This window comes from Phacochoerus africanus, chromosome 10 (assembly GCF_016906955.1).
Source record: "Phacochoerus africanus isolate WHEZ1 chromosome 10, ROS_Pafr_v1, whole genome shotgun sequence".
In the NCBI taxonomy this organism is placed as follows: Eukaryota; Metazoa; Chordata; class Mammalia; order Artiodactyla; family Suidae; genus Phacochoerus; species Phacochoerus africanus.
The window spans coordinates 65,577,060-65,597,836 of record NC_062553.1 but is presented as its reverse complement, the minus strand read 5'-3'; the positions used below and the strand labels follow the sequence as shown (position 1 = coordinate 65,597,836).

At 35.3% G+C, this 20,777-nt stretch overlaps 1 protein-coding gene across 1 annotated transcript in view; it reads left to right on the top strand.

Moving 5' to 3' along the window:
- The window catches only part of LOC125137432 (transmembrane protease serine 11F-like), a 76,234-nt gene that overhangs the window by 981 nt on the left and 54,476 nt on the right, over window positions 1-20,777 (top strand). Inside the window, exon 3 of the mRNA XM_047798118.1 lies at window positions 10,293-10,453. Coding sequence (XP_047654074.1) covers window positions 10,293-10,453 — 161 coding nt within the window. The remainder of the gene's footprint in view (window positions 1-10,292; window positions 10,454-20,777) is intronic.

Genomic DNA, 20,777 nt, shown 5'->3' with positions numbered 1-20,777 from the left:
TTGTTCAAACTCCTGCTTAGTCTAAACTTACTTCTTGGAGATTCTTAATCTCTCTACAGACACCAGTTTCCCACAACTTAATCATGACTTTGTGATTATTATAATGGTGAATTATATTATAATGATATCATTATATTATAATGGTATCATTTGATTTTATGTTTAATTAGATATAATACTGTAAGCCTTTAGGCTATGACACTTAAATAGTGACTATTTTCCCTCCCTAATTCACCCTCGAATAACAGCAGAGGCTGAGGAAGACTGCCCATTTCTGCAAAAAGCTTCCGCCCATGGACCCTTTCATGATAGGAGGATGTCATAGCACATTATCTGTACTCCTTATTAAATATGATAAAGTGTATTTCTTATTTACAAAGAGAAGGTTAGAGTAAGACAAAATGTGTGGTAGAGAAAACTTACTTTTATATTTAACAAATTTCATCTAAAGATATGTTAACGATTTCAGTTTTACAAATTAGCAAAGGGCTTGACATTCTCTCGATCTCCTTTTTTTCCCAGAATTCTGTGGTGTGGCTTTTCTATCAGCCTGGCTCTCCTCTTCCCAATTTATGGCATCATCTCTACTCACTCACTTTTTCACTTTGAAAGTATTATTACTGACTATGAAATTTCTACACTGAAGCCTCATCGGCACTAATTCAGTTTAGCGTGCTAAGGATTTCAAGTATATTTCCAATTGAATTCCAGATCAGTATTATTATTACTATTAAATTTATGTTGTGGTGCTAATGAGGATTTATTGTATTATTATGTCCAAAAATATAGATTGTGCCATAGAAATAAGCTAAGAAGATCAGGCAGTGGTTCATTTAATTCACTTGTAAAGATATTTGCCCAAGGGATCTCATCTCTCAAAGAGTGAATGAGTTAGACATGTGATGGCTTCCTAGCAGATGTTTTTGCTCATTGGTGTAGAAAGAATACTACCATAAGCTTTAGATGTGTTCTAGATTCAGCTTTGCATTCATTTGTCTGGACAAGTCACTTCCCTTTCAATACTTCACTTTTATTTGTAAAATATAGGGGTAGTTTACAATGAAATAAATGGGAAGGTGGGGTGTCATCAACATTAATGGGACTTGAAATACTTTTTGTGGATAAGCATGAAGCTATTTTTGTTTTATTGGTTCCTAATCTGGAAACGTTATATTATTCATTTTGATTTTTCTTCTTTATATGAAATGATGATGAAATAATATCTCATATTAATATTGTTGTGGTTTTACTACATTGTAGGAGTATTGTGGAACTGTTATTTATTTATTTATTTATTTTGTCTTTTGTCTTTTTTGTTGTTGTTGCTATTTCTTGGGCCGCTCCCGCGGCATATGGAGGTTCCCAGGCTAGGGGTTGAATCGGAGCTGTAGCCACCAGCCTACGCCAGAGCCACAGCAACGCGGGATCCGAGCCGCGTCTGCAACCTACACCACAGCTCACGGCAACGCCGGATCATTAACCCACTGAGCAAGGGCAGGGACCAAACCCGCAACCTCATGGTTCCTAGTCGGATTCGTTAACCACTGCGCCACGACGGGAACTCCGGAACTGTTATTTAAAATACGATTATGTGTGTGCACTATGTTGTGATAATAGAACATTTCTTACCATGGGTCATGGTCAAAAATATTTTTAAAAACATTGCATTAGGTATCTTTAAAGTCTTTTTGAATACTTAAATTCTATGATTCTGAAAGAGCTAATAGCTAGTTAATATGGAGAACTTAATAACTTTCTTAAGGCCTTAGAGGACCACTTAAATTATCCTAGAATGTAGATTTTTTTTTTTTTTTTTTTTGCTGGCCTCTATATCTGGTGCTTTCTACAAGAAAGGCAGAGATAAGAGATATGGTTACCAACAAGTAGTGATCTTAGAGGCAGGAGGCAAATCAATAAGCCTCACCCTGATGGCAAGATCTGATAAATGTTAAAAAAAAAAAAAAGTATAAACAATGTGCTATGGGGGTGCCCAGTCAATCTCATAAAAGCGTCTCTGAATATATAACGATTGAATTTAGTTTTTAAAAACAAGTAGGAATTAGTTGGAGGAGAAAGAAGGAAATATTCTTGGATCAAGAGAAGATAGCCTTTGCAAAAGTCAAGAGACAAAAATAAATGTTGGAAATTATTAAATGATACTGCAGTGATCAGTCAGATTATGAAGATCTTTGAACTTTATTTGGGAATTGAGCAAAAATTTAGTTGAGGAAGACATGATGAAATCTGCAATTCAGAAATGTTAGAGTAGACCACCAGAGCAGTGTGGTGGGTTCTATGTTTTGGGTACAGTTGCAGAACTAAATGAAAGGAGTACCAAGACGACCATCTATGTATATGTTGTTTCTTCTGCTGTAACGAAGGTGCCTTCTCACATTAGCTGAGACCCTGTAGTCTTCCTGTCCTCACATCTTACATCTTAATTTCCTGAAGCATAGTTGTCCTATTCAAACTCACATAACATATGCTATATGCTATATACCTCTATTCAAACTCACATAACATATGCTATATACCTCTACTGGCACTTTTCTGTATGACTATATGTTTACAATTGTGTTTCTCTAGTTAAACAGAGAGCTGTCTGTATTCCCAGCGCCAAATACATTGCTTTGCCCATTGCAGACTTTCAAGATTTGTGTGCTGGGAGTTCCCATAGTGGCGCAGTGGTTAATGAATCCGACTAGGAACCATGAGGTTGCGGGTTTGATCCCTGCCCTTGCTCAGTGGGTTAACGAACCAACGTTGCCGTGAGCTGTGGTGTAGGTTGCAGACGCGGCTCGGATCCTGCGTTGCTGTGGCTCTGGCGTAGGCTGGTGGCTATGGCTCCGATTGGACCCCTAGCCTGGGAACCTTCATATGCCACGGGAGCGGCCCAAGAAATAGCAAAAAAAAAAAAAAAAAGATCTGTGTGCTGATTTAAGTAACATATGCCTAAAGCCAAAGAACAGATTCTAAGAAAAGACAAAGGCCAGGAGTAAATGAAAATTTCAAATTTTCTTTTCATTCATTTGTTCAAGAAGACCTATGAAATATTTGAGATAATAGTAATTCAGAAGGTAAATAAAATGCTGAAGAGTGCAAATAATATGTGTAACTGGGTCACCATGTTGTACAGTAGAAAAAAAGAAAAGAAATGGTTAGAAAATTAAAAAAAAAACAGAGTGGAAATAATTCATTACAAGTAAATTTATTTTGTGGTGCTAATGAGGATTTACTGTAGAACATGTGAAAGCATCAGATAAATGCTTAGAGACTAAATTTTATAGCTTCATTTGTTAATTCAACAAATGCTTATTATTTTAAGTTATAGTACCACACTATACACACATACTGTATGTGTATATCTATATATATTATATATATGATATGGGTTGTGCATATGTGTAGGAAGACAGCATAGAAACTGGTATCTTAACCAAGAAGCTAAGTCTGTGTTGTTTTGGATAGTTATTTACAGTAGTTTTTGAAAAGGATATTGTGTCTTTGGAATACTGCGGTGTTAGGTGTGTCAATGGGTAAACAGGGACAAGAAAGTTTTTATACTCTTGAATCATGTAATCATTATATGGCCTCATTATTATGAAGCACTTAAACCATTAGCATTTCAGGAAGTTTAATATTCAAAATCCAGGATCGAAAGCCAATTCAAATACAAGTCAGAGATGTTTGCATTTGTTATTTTGGAGTTCTGTACAGTATATTTTCTTCAAATAGTGTGTATGACTAACTTGGCTCTTAACTGATTCCCTGTAATTCCAGTATTTATTTGTTTATATTTCTTTTTCTTTTTTTTTTGTCCTATTTCTTAGGGCCGCACCCTTGGCATATGGAAGTTCCCAGGAGGGGTTGAATCAGAGCTGCAGCTGCCAGCCTACACCACAGCTGCAGCAATGCAGGATCTGAGCCCTGTCTGTGACCAACACCACAGCTCATGGCAATGCTGGATCCTTAATGCACTGAGTTCAGGGATCAAACCTGCATCCTCATGAATACTAGTCGTGTTCATTACTACTAAGCCATGACAAACTCCAATTAACAGTATTTAAAATGCAATGACCTGTCTTTAAATTATTTTGCAAAGTTTTTAAGATTTTATAATTAATTACTTATTACTGCTCAGAATTTGAAAACAGTCTACTTTGAGGCATTTGACAATTTACTTAACATTATCATTGGATGAAAAGAGCAGCCCACCATTTTGGTATTTTACACAAAATAAAAATGAATTAATAGAAAATATAACTATAGAAAATATATAATAGTATAATCCACTAGTTGGAACGATATGAAATTGCCCTTTGTGTAGGTTAAAAAATGTCATAGTACCAGAAATTTCACGTGGTTCAAACTTACCAGGTCTCTTTCAGGTCTTGTTTTATTTATACTAGAATATGTTATATAGAATGACAAATGCAACTTTAAAATTACATGATATTAAAAACTATCAAGGCAACTTTTGAAAAATTCTTCATACTATCTAAAAAATACTGGCTAAGATCAAACAATCTTGAACACACATCCCAATAGTTGCAATAAAATAAAGCAAGTTGGCAAGAATTAAGTCCTGAAAATAGAAAAAATAAAATCCAATGCAAAACAGAGTGTAAGGTGTGTCTAGACACTACTGTAAGCAAAAAACAAACAAACAAACAAAAATCACAGAAAATAGTCCAGATAATCATTTGATGTATAGAATGTCAAACAACTGCCTTAGGTCTTATAATTTCCTTTCTCACATCTATTGACAGATTCTTGTCTATACTCTGCTGTACTTCTTTTCATAATCAATTAAATAAACTTGAATAGGCAGAAAGACCTAAAATGAACAGGGTTTTGTGCAATAAGGAAGTGTCAAATCATAAGTGAAGCTATTTAAGAACTGACAATTTCGTCTTGATAAAAGTTTTTAAGAATAGACTAAAAATCAGGTCAGTATGTTACTCCCATACTAAACTCACTGATACTTTCATACATCCTTTCACACTGAAATCATGATGTCAGCCACATGTATAGACCTGAATAAACTGTAGAGTCCTCTTAAGGATTGAGTTTGACACATTAACATAGATACCACCTTGAAACTATGTCCATAGTGTCACCTTAGCTCTCCTCTCTACTAAGTCAGTGAGGCATTTCCTGCCCATTATGACTGCCTCCCTTCTTCTCCCTCTTATCATTCATTCTTTCACAATCATCTTTCCTCTTGGTAGTTACCACTCTCCAATTATACCTTCATTTCCAATCTCAAACTTCAATTGCTTTAGGTGCTACTGGCCACCATTTCTGCTATTAGTAATGCAGAGGAAAGATCAATTCATTTTTTTCATTACTTATATATCACACCACTTTTAAGAACACATTAATTCATTGGATATTGTGAATCAGTACTTGGGTTATTATCAGATAAAATGGTTGAGACAACTACCTTCGCCTTTTCACATTTTCTGTAATGATAACTTAAGAAAGAGGTCCTCTTCAGGGGAAAACACAGATTTAAGTTCCTTGCCTTTCACAGTTCATCTTTTTGGGGGCAACTACTTCTTGCTTAGGATTGTTCCTCTGTTCTTACCCTTGGCCTAAAAAGAACAGTGAGAATACTAACCTTGGTTAGTATTTAAAATTGGCAAGACCACTCATTTCTCCTTTTAGTTTATTTAGCTGGTCAACTGGCATCTCCCTCTTACTGAAAACATTTTAAAAGAACATTAAACATTACTTATAACTGATCTGTGGCAACATGAAACATATGGCTTATTTGCCAAGAACTTATTCATTCACAGACTTATGGATCTGTAATAGATTTTTAAATAGTGTTATGTAAAACCATTTGTATTGTGAGGATCTGTTTGTTCTGACTCTCTTAGCACCATCTGTTTGTTAGAAATTTGTATGTCTGAGGTAGTATTGTAGTTTATTATCAAGGGAAATAATAAAGCCAACTTACTGTATTCTTACCTTACTACCCAACTCAAATAAGCTGAGCTTGATACTACTGATGATATATGTAAGCTAGCATTCAGATTTAAGCATCAATCTACTTTACCTCAAATTAAAAAAAAATTTAATTCTCCCCATTTTTTTAAAAGTGGATCAGGAATTCAAGAGCACCAATGTGCATATCCCCAAACTAATGAGGATAAAATGTGCTTTATTCAATGATCATCTTTCTGGAAGTGACTTAATAAATTTTGAATAAGATGCACTTTCATTTAACAGGCTATGTATTAAGAATTGTTCTAGATGCCTGGAACTGTATTATCTACTTTAATTATGTATTTTCCATTCATTAGAATAAATGAAATAAACGTTTAAAATGGAATCTACCTATTAGAATTGCATTTTTTGATTCATGTTGCATTTGCTAATGCAGGTGCTACATTTGCAATGGTTAATGGCACAGGAGAAACTACATGGAAACTAGATCCCAAATGCTGCAATATACTTAATGAAATATGACTATTAATATACATATAGCTATGAAATAAGCTTTTTCTTCTGGATGTAATTCCTTTTCAGAGTTTTATCTGTAGCAAGATATAATATCTCATAACTTGATCAATGGTTTTCATGCAAATATAGAAGTAAATTTCTATTGATCTGTTTATGGAAATAAAAGTAGGATCTATCAGAATATGAATTCAATAATAGAACCCTGGTCATTCTTACAGAGACAAAATTTAGTGCTTACATTGTTTCATCTACACACAATTTGTCAGTTTTCTTTAAAATCTTAGAAGATAAAACTTAATTATTCTAGTTAATTCCATAGCTGTGAGATATGTCTTTTTAAACTTCTGTGAATTAGATGATTTTACTCCAGCAAATAACTACCAATTAGTCACTTAATGTATACTTAGACCTTCAAAAACCTAATGAACTAGCATTTGGGTTTTATGGTATTGGTCCATTAGTCAATGATAAGTCTCAGCATTTGAAAGGAAAATGCCAAGAGTGAGAAGCTCTTAGACTTCTTCATGTGCAACACTCTAACCTACTCATCACCTCTTTCACATATGGCCCTTCAGAAATGTGACAGAAAGATTCTGGGGCATGTTAATTTTGTTTATTTAATATACAGATTATATTAGTTGTGAGAACTTCCTTATCTAGGACATTTATACCTTAATCATAGCTCCTCCCTCTGAACTGGATTGCAAAATACTACTGAAATATAAACCTTTAAAACAGTCAATTATACAGAAAGTTAAGTAAAGAGCACTGGCTGCTTACTGAAAGCAACTGCATTTTTAAAATTCATATTTATGCATTTATTCATATTTATGCATTTATTTTTCCAAAAACTAAATATCAAGAACTGTTTCATATCTATGTATGTACACACGTGTGTGTGGTATATACATATATATCACATATATAAGTTGTATATGTCACATATATATAATAAAGTTGTATTATTGCAAGTCCAATTGTAACTGACAGCATTTTGTATAATTTTTTATCATCCGAATAGTAGACAAAATAGTGAAGATTGTTTTAGGGATGGCATAACAAAAATATTGAGATATCAGTAAGTGTACAAAATATTTGTCAGAATATTGTGCCTAAGAGTTTATGGTTTTTAGTCATTATAACTATTTTTATTCCACTTTTGTCCCCTAAGATAATCACCCAACTCAGTTTCACATAGCTGAATCTGATTTTGCATAGCAGAAGCACTTTATACTGTATTAGTTAAGGGTGGTTAAAATTATTTCACTTCAAAAAATGGACTAAAAAAATAATTTATTGAGAGGCCATTGAGCCATCTCATAAAACAAAAAAAAAATTGACATAGGAGATATGGATCCAGTCATCTGGGTGTGTTATGTAGGAGGGAAGATGAGACTCAATATGTACTTTCTTGTAATTTAGCATTTCTCTTTTCAATTTCTCTTTTGCCAATATTTGAAATGAGAATTCCTGTGTCATTTTTGAGGACAAACATGCCTTGCCTGTTACCCGATCTGAAGTTCAAAAATGTAATGGTAAACCTCCTGCTGTTCTCTTTTTATGTGACGTGTTATTTGTCCATAGTTTCAGGGGACAAATTAGAACCTCAGACCAGGGATTTTTTTATTTCATTCTGCCCATTGCTGAGATCTACTGTTCAGAAAAGGAAAAAAAAAAAAAGATTCCTTTCAAAATATTATTATTGCTCATTGACAAGGCACCTGGTCACCCAAGAACACTGATAAATAAGATTTATCATTATTAACACATTTTTATCTCTTTTATTTTGATATCATTCATTATTTATTAACAAAATATCCATTCTTCAGCCCATGGGTCAATAAGCAATTTCAACTTTCAACCTTATTATTTAAGAAATACGTTTTGTAGAAGTTCCCACTGTGGTTGCAGTGGGTTAAGAATCTGACTGCAGTAGCTCAAGTCACTGCAAAGGTGCAGGTTCAGTCCCCAGACTGGTGCAGTGGGTTAAGAATCTGACTGCAGTAGCTCAAGTCACTGCAAAGGTGCAGGTTCAGTCCCCAGACTGGTGCAGTGGGTTAAAGAAAGGATCCAGCATTGCTGCAGCTGAGATTGTAGATTGTTCCCTGGCCTGGGAACTTCTATATGCCATGGGTGTGGCCATGAAAAATGAAAAAAAAAAAAAAAAAAGAAAGAAAAAAGAAAAAAAAAGAAAGAACCAAGTACATTTTGTAAAGCTATAGTGATTCCTCTGATGGATCTGGGCAACGTAAATTAAAAACCCTCTGGAAAAGAGTCACCATTCTAGATACCATTAAGAATATCCATGATTCGTGAAAAGAGACAAAATAACAACATTAACAGGAGCTTTGAAGAAGCTGGTTCCAACCCTCATGGATAACTTTAAGGGGTTCAAGAATTCAACGGAGGAAGGAAATGCAGATGTGGTAGAAATAGTGAAAGAACTAGAATCAGAAGTGGGACCTGAAGATGTGACTGAATTGCTGCAATCGTATAACAGAATTTTAACAGATTAGGGGTTGCTTCCTATGGATGATCAAAGAGAGAGATTTCTGGAAATGGAATCTACTCCTGGTGAAGATAACATGATTGTTGAAATGACAACAAAGGACTTAGAATATTACATAGATTTAGTTGATAAAGCAATGGCAGGATTTGAGAGGACCGATTCTAATTCTGAAAGAAGTTCTACTGTGGGTAAAATGGTATTAAATCACACTGCATCTACAGAGAACTCATTTGTCACTCAAAGAAAGACAATGGATATGGCAAACTTCATTGTTGTCTTATTTTAAGAAATGGTCACAGCCATCCCAGTCTTCAGCAACCACTACCCTGATCAGCAGCCATCAACATCAAGGCAAGACCCTAAACCAGCAAAAAGATTATAACTCACTGAAGGCTAATATGTTAATTAGCATTTTTTTAGCAATAACATATTTTTAATTAAGATATGTACATTGTGGGTTTTTTTTGTCATAATGCCACTGCATACTTAATGGACTACAATATAATATAACACAACTTATATGCACTAGTAAACCAAAAAATTTGTGTGACTTCCTTTATTGCAATATTCACTTTATTGCAGTCATCTTAAACTGAACCTCTAATATCTCTGAGGTATAACTGTACTGTGTTTATAATTCTAATGTTCATTCATTTGGTGAAAATATATGGAAATACAGCTTGATATTTATATTTAATTTGCTATCCTATGGCCTTTGTAAGCTTACCTACTAGTACTCAATACTTAAGAGATTTTCTATACAAAATGTTAATAAAGGTGATTTATTCCTTTTCATTCTGTATGTTCTTAATTTCTTTTACTTGCTTCATTTGAACTGCCTCGGGCATCCAGGATGAATAGGAGTGATGGTAGCAGAACATCCTTGCTTTGATCCCAATCTTAAGGGAAAGCAATCAGGTCAGTATTCAAATATGTGTGTGCTTTGTTAAATATTTAATTTCCAAGTACACAGACTTATTCTAATTATCAAAAGACACTTCAACACTTGGTCATTACATTGCCATCACTCTGATTTTAATTATGAAATGGAAGTGTTTCTATAAGAGACTAAAGTGAAATTACTCATTTAATTATTATTATAAACCCATGGAATAGATTTTGAAAGAATGCTTTCAATATTAATATTATTGTGACTAACTGACTAACTCATTTTCATCTGAAACTCAAACTAGTAATTTATCATACCAAAAATTTTGCTAAGATGCTCATCGATGCAAGTTTTATTACTAGTCTTATTTATTTTATATTACTTTTTACATTTAATTTTTAAAAATCTAAATGCAAATTAAAGGTGACCAAAGCTATGATGGAAAGGTATCCCTGTGAAGAAGAGCCTTTCACGTTTCATGACCATCACTCCTTTAGATCATCCTGGTACCAACCAAATTTTGTAACAGAGTTACTTCATAAACTGCTTCCCATTAAATTTTTAGAGTTAAAATATGTGCCTAGGTAAATTTAGAAGGGTAGTTATTTCCTCTGGATGTTGAGTCACTGTGTTGAACAGAAAAAAATGAGCATTAAATCAACATGAGATAAAACTTCTTCCCTTGAAAAGTTTCTATTATGCAGCTATGTGTCTCCCGTTTAGCTTTTTGAATTTTTGAAAAATAATTACAAACAACAAGAGAATATCTGTGACGCGAACTTGTGGTTCAATCTGATAAAGAGGTTTATGTCATAGAATACAGAAAAAGCAATAAATTATTCTTTATAAGAAGGCAACTGTTAAGTTAAATGTTAAGTTCATTTATTCATCAGATAGTTACTTGATATCTATCATGTGTCTGGCGTTAACATGATTTTAATGGAGGATACAGAAAATGGGCAAATATATATGATAATTTAGATAATGATAAGTACAACAAAGAGAAATGAAAAAGAATGAGAGGACAGAGAAAGTGATGGGCTATTTTAGGGTAATCAGATCCTCAAAGTGGGACATGTAGATATCTGGGGAGGGAATATTTCAAGCAAAAGAAAAACCATTCAATGCAAAGATGCAGACTTAAAATCTGCTAATGAGTAGAAAGAGATAATATTACTATGCCAGAATAACTGGGAGATAAGACAGCTTGAATTGTGAAATGCGTGAAAATGTAATTAGACACACACATAAAATCTAGAACTGGGCCACCAAGATAGTTCCCATGCATGCAAATTTAATTTAATTTAATTTAATTTAATTTAATTTAGTGGTAAGAATGGAATTTCTGAATTATTTAAGAAAACGAACTTCTTAATTTAAAAAAAAAAAACCATTAGTTTATTCATAGTAAAACTTCAGTGAGATTAGAAGACTGACTAAGGCTTCATCAAGCTGGATTTTATACAAATCAACATGCTTCAGTCAACTGCAAACTCTTATACCATTATGGTCAAATTCTTCAGATTATTACTGGCTTTTGTGAGTTAGTTCCAAACAGTATTTAATAAAATATTTATCAGTGGAACTCTAGTTTATTATCTAGAAACAGTCATCTAGATACTTTTCTTTGAAATATAAGAATAATATTGAATTTAATGCATAATATTAGAAAGTAAATATTCTGAAATTTTATTTCCCATAGGGAGAATTTTGGATAGGAAAGATTTATTAATATCTTTAACACTTATTAATTAACTCAGTGATTTAATGATCACTCTATGATTTCCTAAAGATTATGCCCTTTAGGAAATCATAACCAGAAGATGATATAGGAGGTTATTAGCATAACATACAATTAAGAAGTAGAATATATTATCTATAGACTCACTCAAAAATATTTATTGAACAACTACTATATACCCAGCACTCTGCTAGACGCAGGAGATTTAACAATGAGCAAGGTAGGTACTATTCATGCCCTCTGCAATTTACAGCCTAGCACGGGGAAAACCATTAAAATCAATAAAGATAATATTTGATTATTTATTATTTAGTTTAAGTTGGAGAGGGATAGGGGACTATGGGAACATACATGCATTAGGGATAGCACACATATAATGGAATATTAACCCTGTAAACATTTGGAGTTACAAAGAGAGAGATCTCTTTTATCTAGAGATTCAGAAAGCCTTCATGGAAACCTAGTATTTGAACTGGATCTTGAAGGGTGGGTAGGATTTGGGTGTCAGGAAGAGTTAGGGAAGACAATACCAATGGAGGCCATGGCTTGAGCAGAATCATTAAGTGGGGAAGCATGTTTAGAGAACCAATGATAGTCTGGTAGGCAAGCTACTGGAAACTTTAATGAAAACAGCAACCAGCTGGGTAGAAAGGTAGGTTTAGAACTGGGAGTGAATGTCTAGACTTGATTCAGTTGATGGCAAGCAGCTGAAGAAACACTTAAGTAGAATAAATATCAGAAAAGAATTTTCTGGAGTTCCCATTGTGGCGCAGTGGAGACATATCTGACTAGGAACCATGAGGTTGCAGGTTCAGTCCCTGGCCTCGCTCAGTGGTTTAAGGATCTGGCCTTGCCGTGAGCTGTGGTGTAGGTCACAGACCTGTGGCTTGGATCCTGCGTTGCTGTGGCTGTGTTGTGGGCCGACAGCTGTAGCTCCAATTCGACCCCTACCTTGGGAACCTCCATATGCCATCGGTGAGGCCCTAAAAGAGCCGAAAAAGAAAGAAAAAAGAAAGAAAGAAGAGTTTCCCAAAATATCTTTGTTCACAAGGTGTTGGAAAGACTGCTGGGGAGAAAAAGTGAAAACAAATAGCTAAGGTTACATTATGCTAGTAGTGAGGCAGAACTTACCCAGATCTTCAAGTTTAATAATCAAAGGAAGATATGTAGAACAGAGTAATTATCTGAGATTCAGAATCATGGTCCTGAATTTAAATTCTTGTCCTAGTTCTTGACAGCCTTATCTTTTCCACATTGTTCTTAGTTAATTTGTTGTTAAATGAGGCTACTAATAACTGCCTGACAGAATTGTTGGATGAATTTGAGGTAAAATGTATCAACTGTTCAGCTCCATGATGTCAGAGAAGATACATTCCAAAGTGCAAGTCATACAAACCTGCCTCCCTCAAGGAGGCATTTGGGGAGCATCACTGAAAACTATAGTTTCAAGTTGATGGATAATCATTATAATATCTTCCTTTCATTGCCTATTATTTGTCAGTCACTGTGCAGACCATTTAATTTATATTACCTCTTAAAACAGTCCAGGAAATTAGAGCCTGTATTACTTTTTAGGTAAACAACTTAAAGTTATCAAGAAGTCAGAAAGCTAATAATAAGCAGAAGAACCTTTGCCATCTGCAAGTGTTGGGTGGTCTATTTCATGGTGTCTTAAAACAGCAGGCAAGAATGTCTGAGTTATCATTACAGTAGTCATAAAATTTTTATAAAGAGAAGGTGTTTATTAAGATATTCACTGTAAGGGAGTTCCCATTGTGGCTCAGTGGAAATGAACCTGACTAGTATCCACAAGGATGTGGGTTCGATCCCTGGCCCTGCTCAGTGGGTTAAGGATCCAGCGTTACTGTAAGCTGTGTGTAGGTCGCAGATGTGGCTTGGATCCCATATTGCTGTGGCTGTGATGCAGGCCAGTGGCTACAGCTCCGATTCAACCACTAGCTTGGGAAACTCCATATGCTGTGGGTTCAGCCCTAAAAAGCAAAGAAGAAGGGGGGAGGGTATTGACTGTAAGAGAGGGAATCATTTCAGAAATACTAAACCTACAGGACTGAAAATTGTGATGGTAAATGCTTCAGCTGTAAATGTAGACTAGGCCAACAAGGTAAAAGGGAAAATAGCTGCATTCTGGGGTTACAGTGCTGAGGTTCAATTATCTTACAGCATCATGCTTAATACAATACAGAATTTATATAGAAACCACCTATAGCTGGTGTGCTTCACCTAAAAAAGGCCTAAAAATGGGATCAAACTGCACCATGACCTTGATTATTTTGAGGGGCTTAATACCATGTTAGACAACTGACTGAAGAGTTCTTACTGTCCATCCCCATCCTTGGACTCCTACTAGAGCCATTTTACTTTTCAAGGCAAGAAAGTCAGTTAGAAGTGCAGAAAAATACTCCACTGGAGTGAGAACCAAATTAAAATGGCCATACTGCAAAAGAGGAAAGATAGGTGGATTCAGTTATTACTGGGAAAATAATGGGTTTTTACAAAGAGCAACAAATCAGCGGCATTTTAATGACAGCAAAATCCTTTATAGCATGTATGGCACTTTACATGTATTTGTCTCTTTATTTGCATAAAAACTTTTGTAGTGGATATTATTGTACACATTTTACTGATTAAAAGAAGTTTGAAGCACAGAGAAGTTAAATGTCTTGCCTGAAGTCACACAGCTAGTAAGCATTAACATGTGGATTTAAAAGGAAATAGCTAGACTCCTGAGAGTGCTTTTAATTAATATCCTGTAATCTCAACTCAAAACAAAATTTATGCCTTTTAACTGACCATAGAGCAGATCAGAATAAAAGACAGTCCACTGTTGTTTACTTACTTCCACCATGTCTTATATCCAGGGTTAAAAACTGGGAAGAAAGCTCTGAGTCTGTGGATATTGCTGAGATTCAAAGGTTTCTTTCTATATTTGAAACTGCATTTAAAATGAATATTTTATTAGTTTTCTGTTGCTGTTCTCACCATTAACCTGTGTGTGTCATTATATGTATGTGTCACTCTGTGTATGTATGTATTTTAAATAAGGTTGTTCACCTCACTTAACCCATGTCATTAAAGAAGCATTACTAGCCATGGGCATTTGCAGAAATGAATGCTCTTTGGCAAGAAGTAGAGAAGACTGTGCCTGAGCAGAATACCTAAGGTGTATCTATGCTTCAGGTTGAACACAAATATGTTAAGACATGTGTAAGACATAAAAAGAATTCCCCTGGGGCTGCAGCCACAAAAACACTTGATTAGCACATAAATATTTATGCTGCACATGGAGGAGTATATCTTAGTTAACTTAAGCTTGGTATTTACATTTCTTTAGTACCAAGAATAGTCAAACATTTAAATTCTCACCTTGATGGCATCTGTTGTCTAATGGATTCATTTTACCTACTTCAAATTAATTGAATGGGGTTTCCTCCTAACATTTTAATAACATTACAAATAAACATAGAAACATGTCCAAAGAGAAAGTCATGTAAGAGTGATCACAAAGATGTGAATACTGCTGGTCACATTTTATTGAAAGATGTTTATACAGTTCTCACAAGGTAACTTCTCTTTCGCACTTGAACCCTTGGTCAACTCATCCTCTTTTCCCTTGTGTTACTGAGTCAAAATAATATTTGACTTTATTTAACATAAACTCTCAGTTCTCTGTTTCTAATTTTGAGCAGTACTGCTTAGTTTGGTTTTAAAACACAGCCAAAACCTTAGATTCTGAATGAAAAAAGCATATTTCTAAAATTCTCAGGATTTGTGCTTTCATCATTTATATTCACCTTTTATGTAATTCCTATTAATATTTCTCAATTATTGGGAAATGTTTTCTTAACATGTCCTTTATTATTTTCCCAAGGCAGTAGGTATTTGGCCCACTGGTGGAAAGAACTGGAAATATTCACCAGATTTTAATTTATCTGGCTATCGGGATCTCGGATTGTTCATCGGCAAACATCCAGTGCCTGGATAACGGATAACTGTGTTCAAAAGAACTTGTTGAATGCATTACATGTGACAGAAGGATTAGATCCATTTTTATGATCCTAAGGAAATATAACTAGTGTAATGACTGTAAAGTTTAGGAGCGCATTCCTAAAAATCACTGTCAGGTTTTTCAAAGATGAAAGGAATTTCCTCAGAATGTCAAAAAGGAAGGGTTTTAAAAACAGGCTGGTCAATATTATCACAGTGATACAATAAAGGGGACTGTAGCATTTGTGACTGAGTGGATTAATTATGTTATGTTTAACTATGAATTCTGAGTTTCTATATGGATTCCCCAGTAAAATCAAGAAAGGAGTCTTCGAAGCTCTATCCTCAGACATAATGAATACTTTTGTGTCTACAACCAGTCTCAGAGGAAGCAGGTACCTCTGTCAAAAACTGTTTCTCTAGATCCCAGGCTTTTCTATGTCTTCTGAAGCCCGGGTCAGGGAGTATAATGGCTCATGTTTACATCTACTGCTTGCCTGTTGGTTCCTGTCTTACAGGTCAAAGTCTGCCCAGGACTTTGCTATGCTGAAAAGACTTTATAGAGGGACACTTAAAAAGCGCAAAGACGCTCCCCACCCCGGGTGTATGGCAGGTAAAGGCTGGAGAATCAGAGAGATAAGAAGGAGCTGTATGGCAGATTGGACTGTGGGAGACCTCCAGGGTTGTGCTAAAGAATTTGCATGTCATTGTGAAAGTTGGCAGTTAATTCCTGCAAATGTGTCTCTCTGGAGAGAATATAAACGGGTAGAGTTCTATATATTCTCCCATCCCAGAACAGCTGTCTTAAATCAGTGTTACACATCAGAGTTCCAAATAAGCATTACTTTGGGAAAGCAGCCTCATAGCCTTCAAAACGTTTTGTTCCCCTGTTCGGGCTAAAACATGTTAGAATCCTCCTTCTCTCTTCTCTTCCTCTCATATTCTGCAACAAATTCATCAGCAAAGTCTGTCAACTCTGGCTTCAAAATATATCCTGAATCTAATTATATATTTTGATCTGACTGCTGACATCTCAGTCCAAGCCACCATCATCTCTCACCTGAACTGCAATGGTACCTTAACCAGTTTCCCTGCGTTTGCCCGTCGTGCTACTCCCACCCCTGCCCCCAACCATAGTGTGTTCTCCACATAGTGATTCTTTTAAGAGGATCGTTGCACTCCACTGATCAATACTTTATAATGACTTTCCTTCTCACTCGGAATAACATAAAAAAGTCCCCAGCATGGTCTGCTAGATTATGAACTGGTACATGCCTCTCTCTGACCTCATCTTTCTCCCTTTTCTGCTTGCTCACTGCACACTGGTCATACTGACACGGTGGCTCTTTTCAAAAATCCCAAGTCTATTCCCCTTCAGGAAATTACGCTTACTGTTCCCTTTGCTTACAATTCTTTCTCCTAGATATCTGAATGATCCCATCCTTTACTTCACTGATTTCTGTGCTTAGATGTCGCCTTTGTCGAAAGGTCTCCTGTGATCTCTTTAATCCCACCTCATCCTCATTCATTTACTATCCTTTTACTTGGTACTTGATATAGTCATGTATAGATTCATTTACTGCTCACTGTGTGTCTTCCCCACCAGGAGATGTGAAAGTAGAGAACATATCCTCAGTTCTGCTATGTCCCTACTATCTAAAATAGTGTCAGAAATAAGTAGATGCCCAATTAACATATGTTGAATGAATGAATGAATGAATGAATAAAATCAAAGGTGTCCTTATTAACAGTGTGCTTGATAGAGTAACCATAAAGTCTTCTTGAGGTGGAAAATGTGATAATTTTTTTTTTTTTTTTTTGCTATTTCTTGGGCCATTCCCGTGGCATATGGAGGTTCCCAGGCTAGGGGTCCAATTGGAGCTGTAGCCACCGGCCTATGCCAGAGTCACAGCAACACAGGATCCAAGCTGTGTCTGTAACCTACACCACAGCTCACGGCAACGCCAAATCTTTAACCCACTGAGCAAGGGCAGGGACCGAACCCGCAACCTCATGGTTCCTAGTCAGATTCGTTAACCACTGCGCCACGATGGGAACTCCTTTCTTTTTTTCTTTTTTTTTTTTAATGTGATAATTCTAATCAAAGTTTTGTAGTCATCCAGAAAAGAAAAGATTTTGAAATGCCTGACATATTTTTGAAGGACATAGGGAAACTATAGAAATGTTACTCAAAGTTGCAAGAATTACATTAAATTACCAAATATCATTGCTTGTGTAGCTGCTTTTAGAGGTACAGCTGACCTTGCTGACACTATAGTATTGGAGGTGGTTCCTTCTGGCTGATTACAAGATGGCAGTCATAATTCTGAAGGTCAGCTTTTATAAAGAGGGATAGGTCATGTGCTAGATCTAGAACTCATAGGTCTTAAAAAAAATTTCAAGAAATTTTTGCAAAATACATGAAATTTTTGTCACCAATATCCTGAAATATCTTACATGCTTTTATCCTGTATCACACTGTATAAACAGGATTTAATAAGAGTGACCCCTGGCCTCCCCCACCTCCCACAAGTAGACCATTGCACATTCCAGGACAGGGGCAGGATGCTACTCAATTACTGCCCACATGCCACAGCTCTGCCCTTTTCCACTGCCTGCCAAACCAGGCATATCTGGCTGATAAGGAAGCCAATGTGGATGACTAACTCACACCTGAGATTCCCCCAGTTTTCCCCCACTCTGACAGTTCCTTGTGCTGCTGAATTCACTTAGTATCATGGCATTTACAGAATATGACCACATACGCCTTTCAGACAAAACCAAGGCCATTTCTTGCCAGAGTCCTTTGTGGTTTTTGTCTTTAAAATTCATATGAAGTCCAAATCAGATTTTGCCTTGTCATGAAAATACCAGTGTCGTCACTACTTACATAGCTGGCTCATTTAAGTGCTGTAAGAACACAGTCAATTCCTCATTTTTACTATTTATCATTTCACCAGTGTTTCTGATTCTTGTTTTCCAGTGTAACCTATAGTCTTCCCACAGAATCTCCTAAAGAGAACTGCACTGCCACAGACTGTTTAAACCATTAAAGCCATTTCTCAAATTCTATTAAACTCTTTTTACTTCTTTTCATCTTCTATCTGAAATAGGTGAATTGTTTCCTTTTGTCAATTCCATTTTTTTTTTTCAGTGCTAGTGGCAAATGCTATTAATCAGAGTTTTCTTTGACCTCCAAATAAATTCTGTGGTCATATTTCTATTTTAAAAGGTACTTTCATGATAATGAGGATTTGTTCTGCTTGTAAATAAGGGGTAAAGGGGCAGGATATATTTAAAAACCAGTATTACAAGCTGGAGCACTCCCTTTATCTTTCAAGGTCTGACTCAGCTGCCATATTATCTAAGAAATCTTTCCTATGCCTGTTTTCGGTTCCTTTCCCAAACAGCTTTTATTATTCAATGGTTTATGTTTCCTTATCACAACACTTGGTAAATCTATTATTTTCCTACGTTTTGTTTTTAAATGCTTTTACCCCTAATGTTTGTAGTATATTAGACACATAATAAAAGTTTCTTAAATAGAATGGAAATAAGTATAACAGAAAGACATGTAACAATTCTGCGGACCAAATCACGTGTTTTGTGGCTGTAAGTTCCAAGTTCCGTACTACCACAGCTTTGTCTGGAAACACTTGACATATTTTACATGAATAAGCCAGCTATCATGTTGTTAATATGCAGTTTGGGGACTTTTACCACGAACTCAATAGTCACATAGTAATACCATGGGAAAGAAAATTACTGGAAAAGCATTTAATCTATTTAGAGTTTAGAGAAAGCAGTTAATGCCTGAGTTTATAAGATTTAAGACAAATTTACCTCCAAATCTACAAATAAAATTTTATAGTGTATGTACATCAAATGTCACTATTAAAAATTAAATGTGATATATATATACATATATATATTAAAAAAACATATGTTTTGCTCTGTGGTGATATCACCTTAGAAAATCAAACATATGCACACACACCAACTATCTTATGAGGTCTAGAAATGGGAAAAGCAATGCCAATACTTATATTTCAGCAATAAGCTGGTTCAAATAATAAACTGATTCAAATCCCAATTGCATAGGTGAACAAACTAAAGCACTAAAAGATTAGGTTGAAAAAGGGGGAGAGTACTGTGCCAAACCACATGCTATAAATTGTCTCAAATTAGTAGCTAAAGTCATATGAAGAAAACAACGACTGGCAGAAAATCAATCCTAAATACAAGTTTAAAATGTAACCCTCTTGCCGTCTGACTGCCACCCAGAGAAGACCTGGTGATATCTGGTGATTAAAGAAGTTTTAATCTAGTCTGGCGATGTCTCTCTCATCGTGAATGTCCTCTTGTGACTTGTACAATTCACCTGAACCATGCATACTTACATATTTTTTCAGTTCAACTCTTCCAAAGGGAACAAATGGATTAATCTTGAAAATTTTCAAATAATAATTTAGGCACTGATGTGCCATTTTATACCTCTTCGTCATCAAAAGTCATTGTTCTTTATCTGGTCAAAAATACTATGACTTCCATGTAGTTCTGTATTTCATTGGATTTTGAACAGCTTTTATTGCATGGATTTTCACATTAAGGTCAAGAATCTAAAAGAGCTACCCACACTGAGGCTTGAGGGACTGTAATATGTCTTAATCACCTAACAATTGCCCCAATGTGCTTGGCATTGAAGACATTTATGCCATTTAACGCAAATATGTTACAAAGCTGGCCTACCTCTGCCCAGCGTTACTTACACTACACTGGTTAGACCCCGACTAATTTTTGTCATAAAACTCCATTTTCAGAAAAGTTCTGTAAAGGAAATTATGTAAAAGCAGCTGTTTCAATTATTTAAATAAATCTCTTAAAAGTTCAGGACTGAACTAGCTGTATGCCCTAATATGCAAGCATCATATTCCAATCATCACCTGTTTGGATATACTAATTATAGAGCTCATTATAACTAGTGATTGGGATGGCGCAAACTTTCTCACCTGTTTATTTAGTTGTGATTACAGTGCTATCATCAAAAAGCCTGCCTCTAAAAGAGGATATAAATCTCGGGCTTAATTGCTAATCTACACAGGTGGTATTTTGGAGGAGGCAGTCATAGACGTTATATTTGTTCTCTCCATCAAAACATTTAT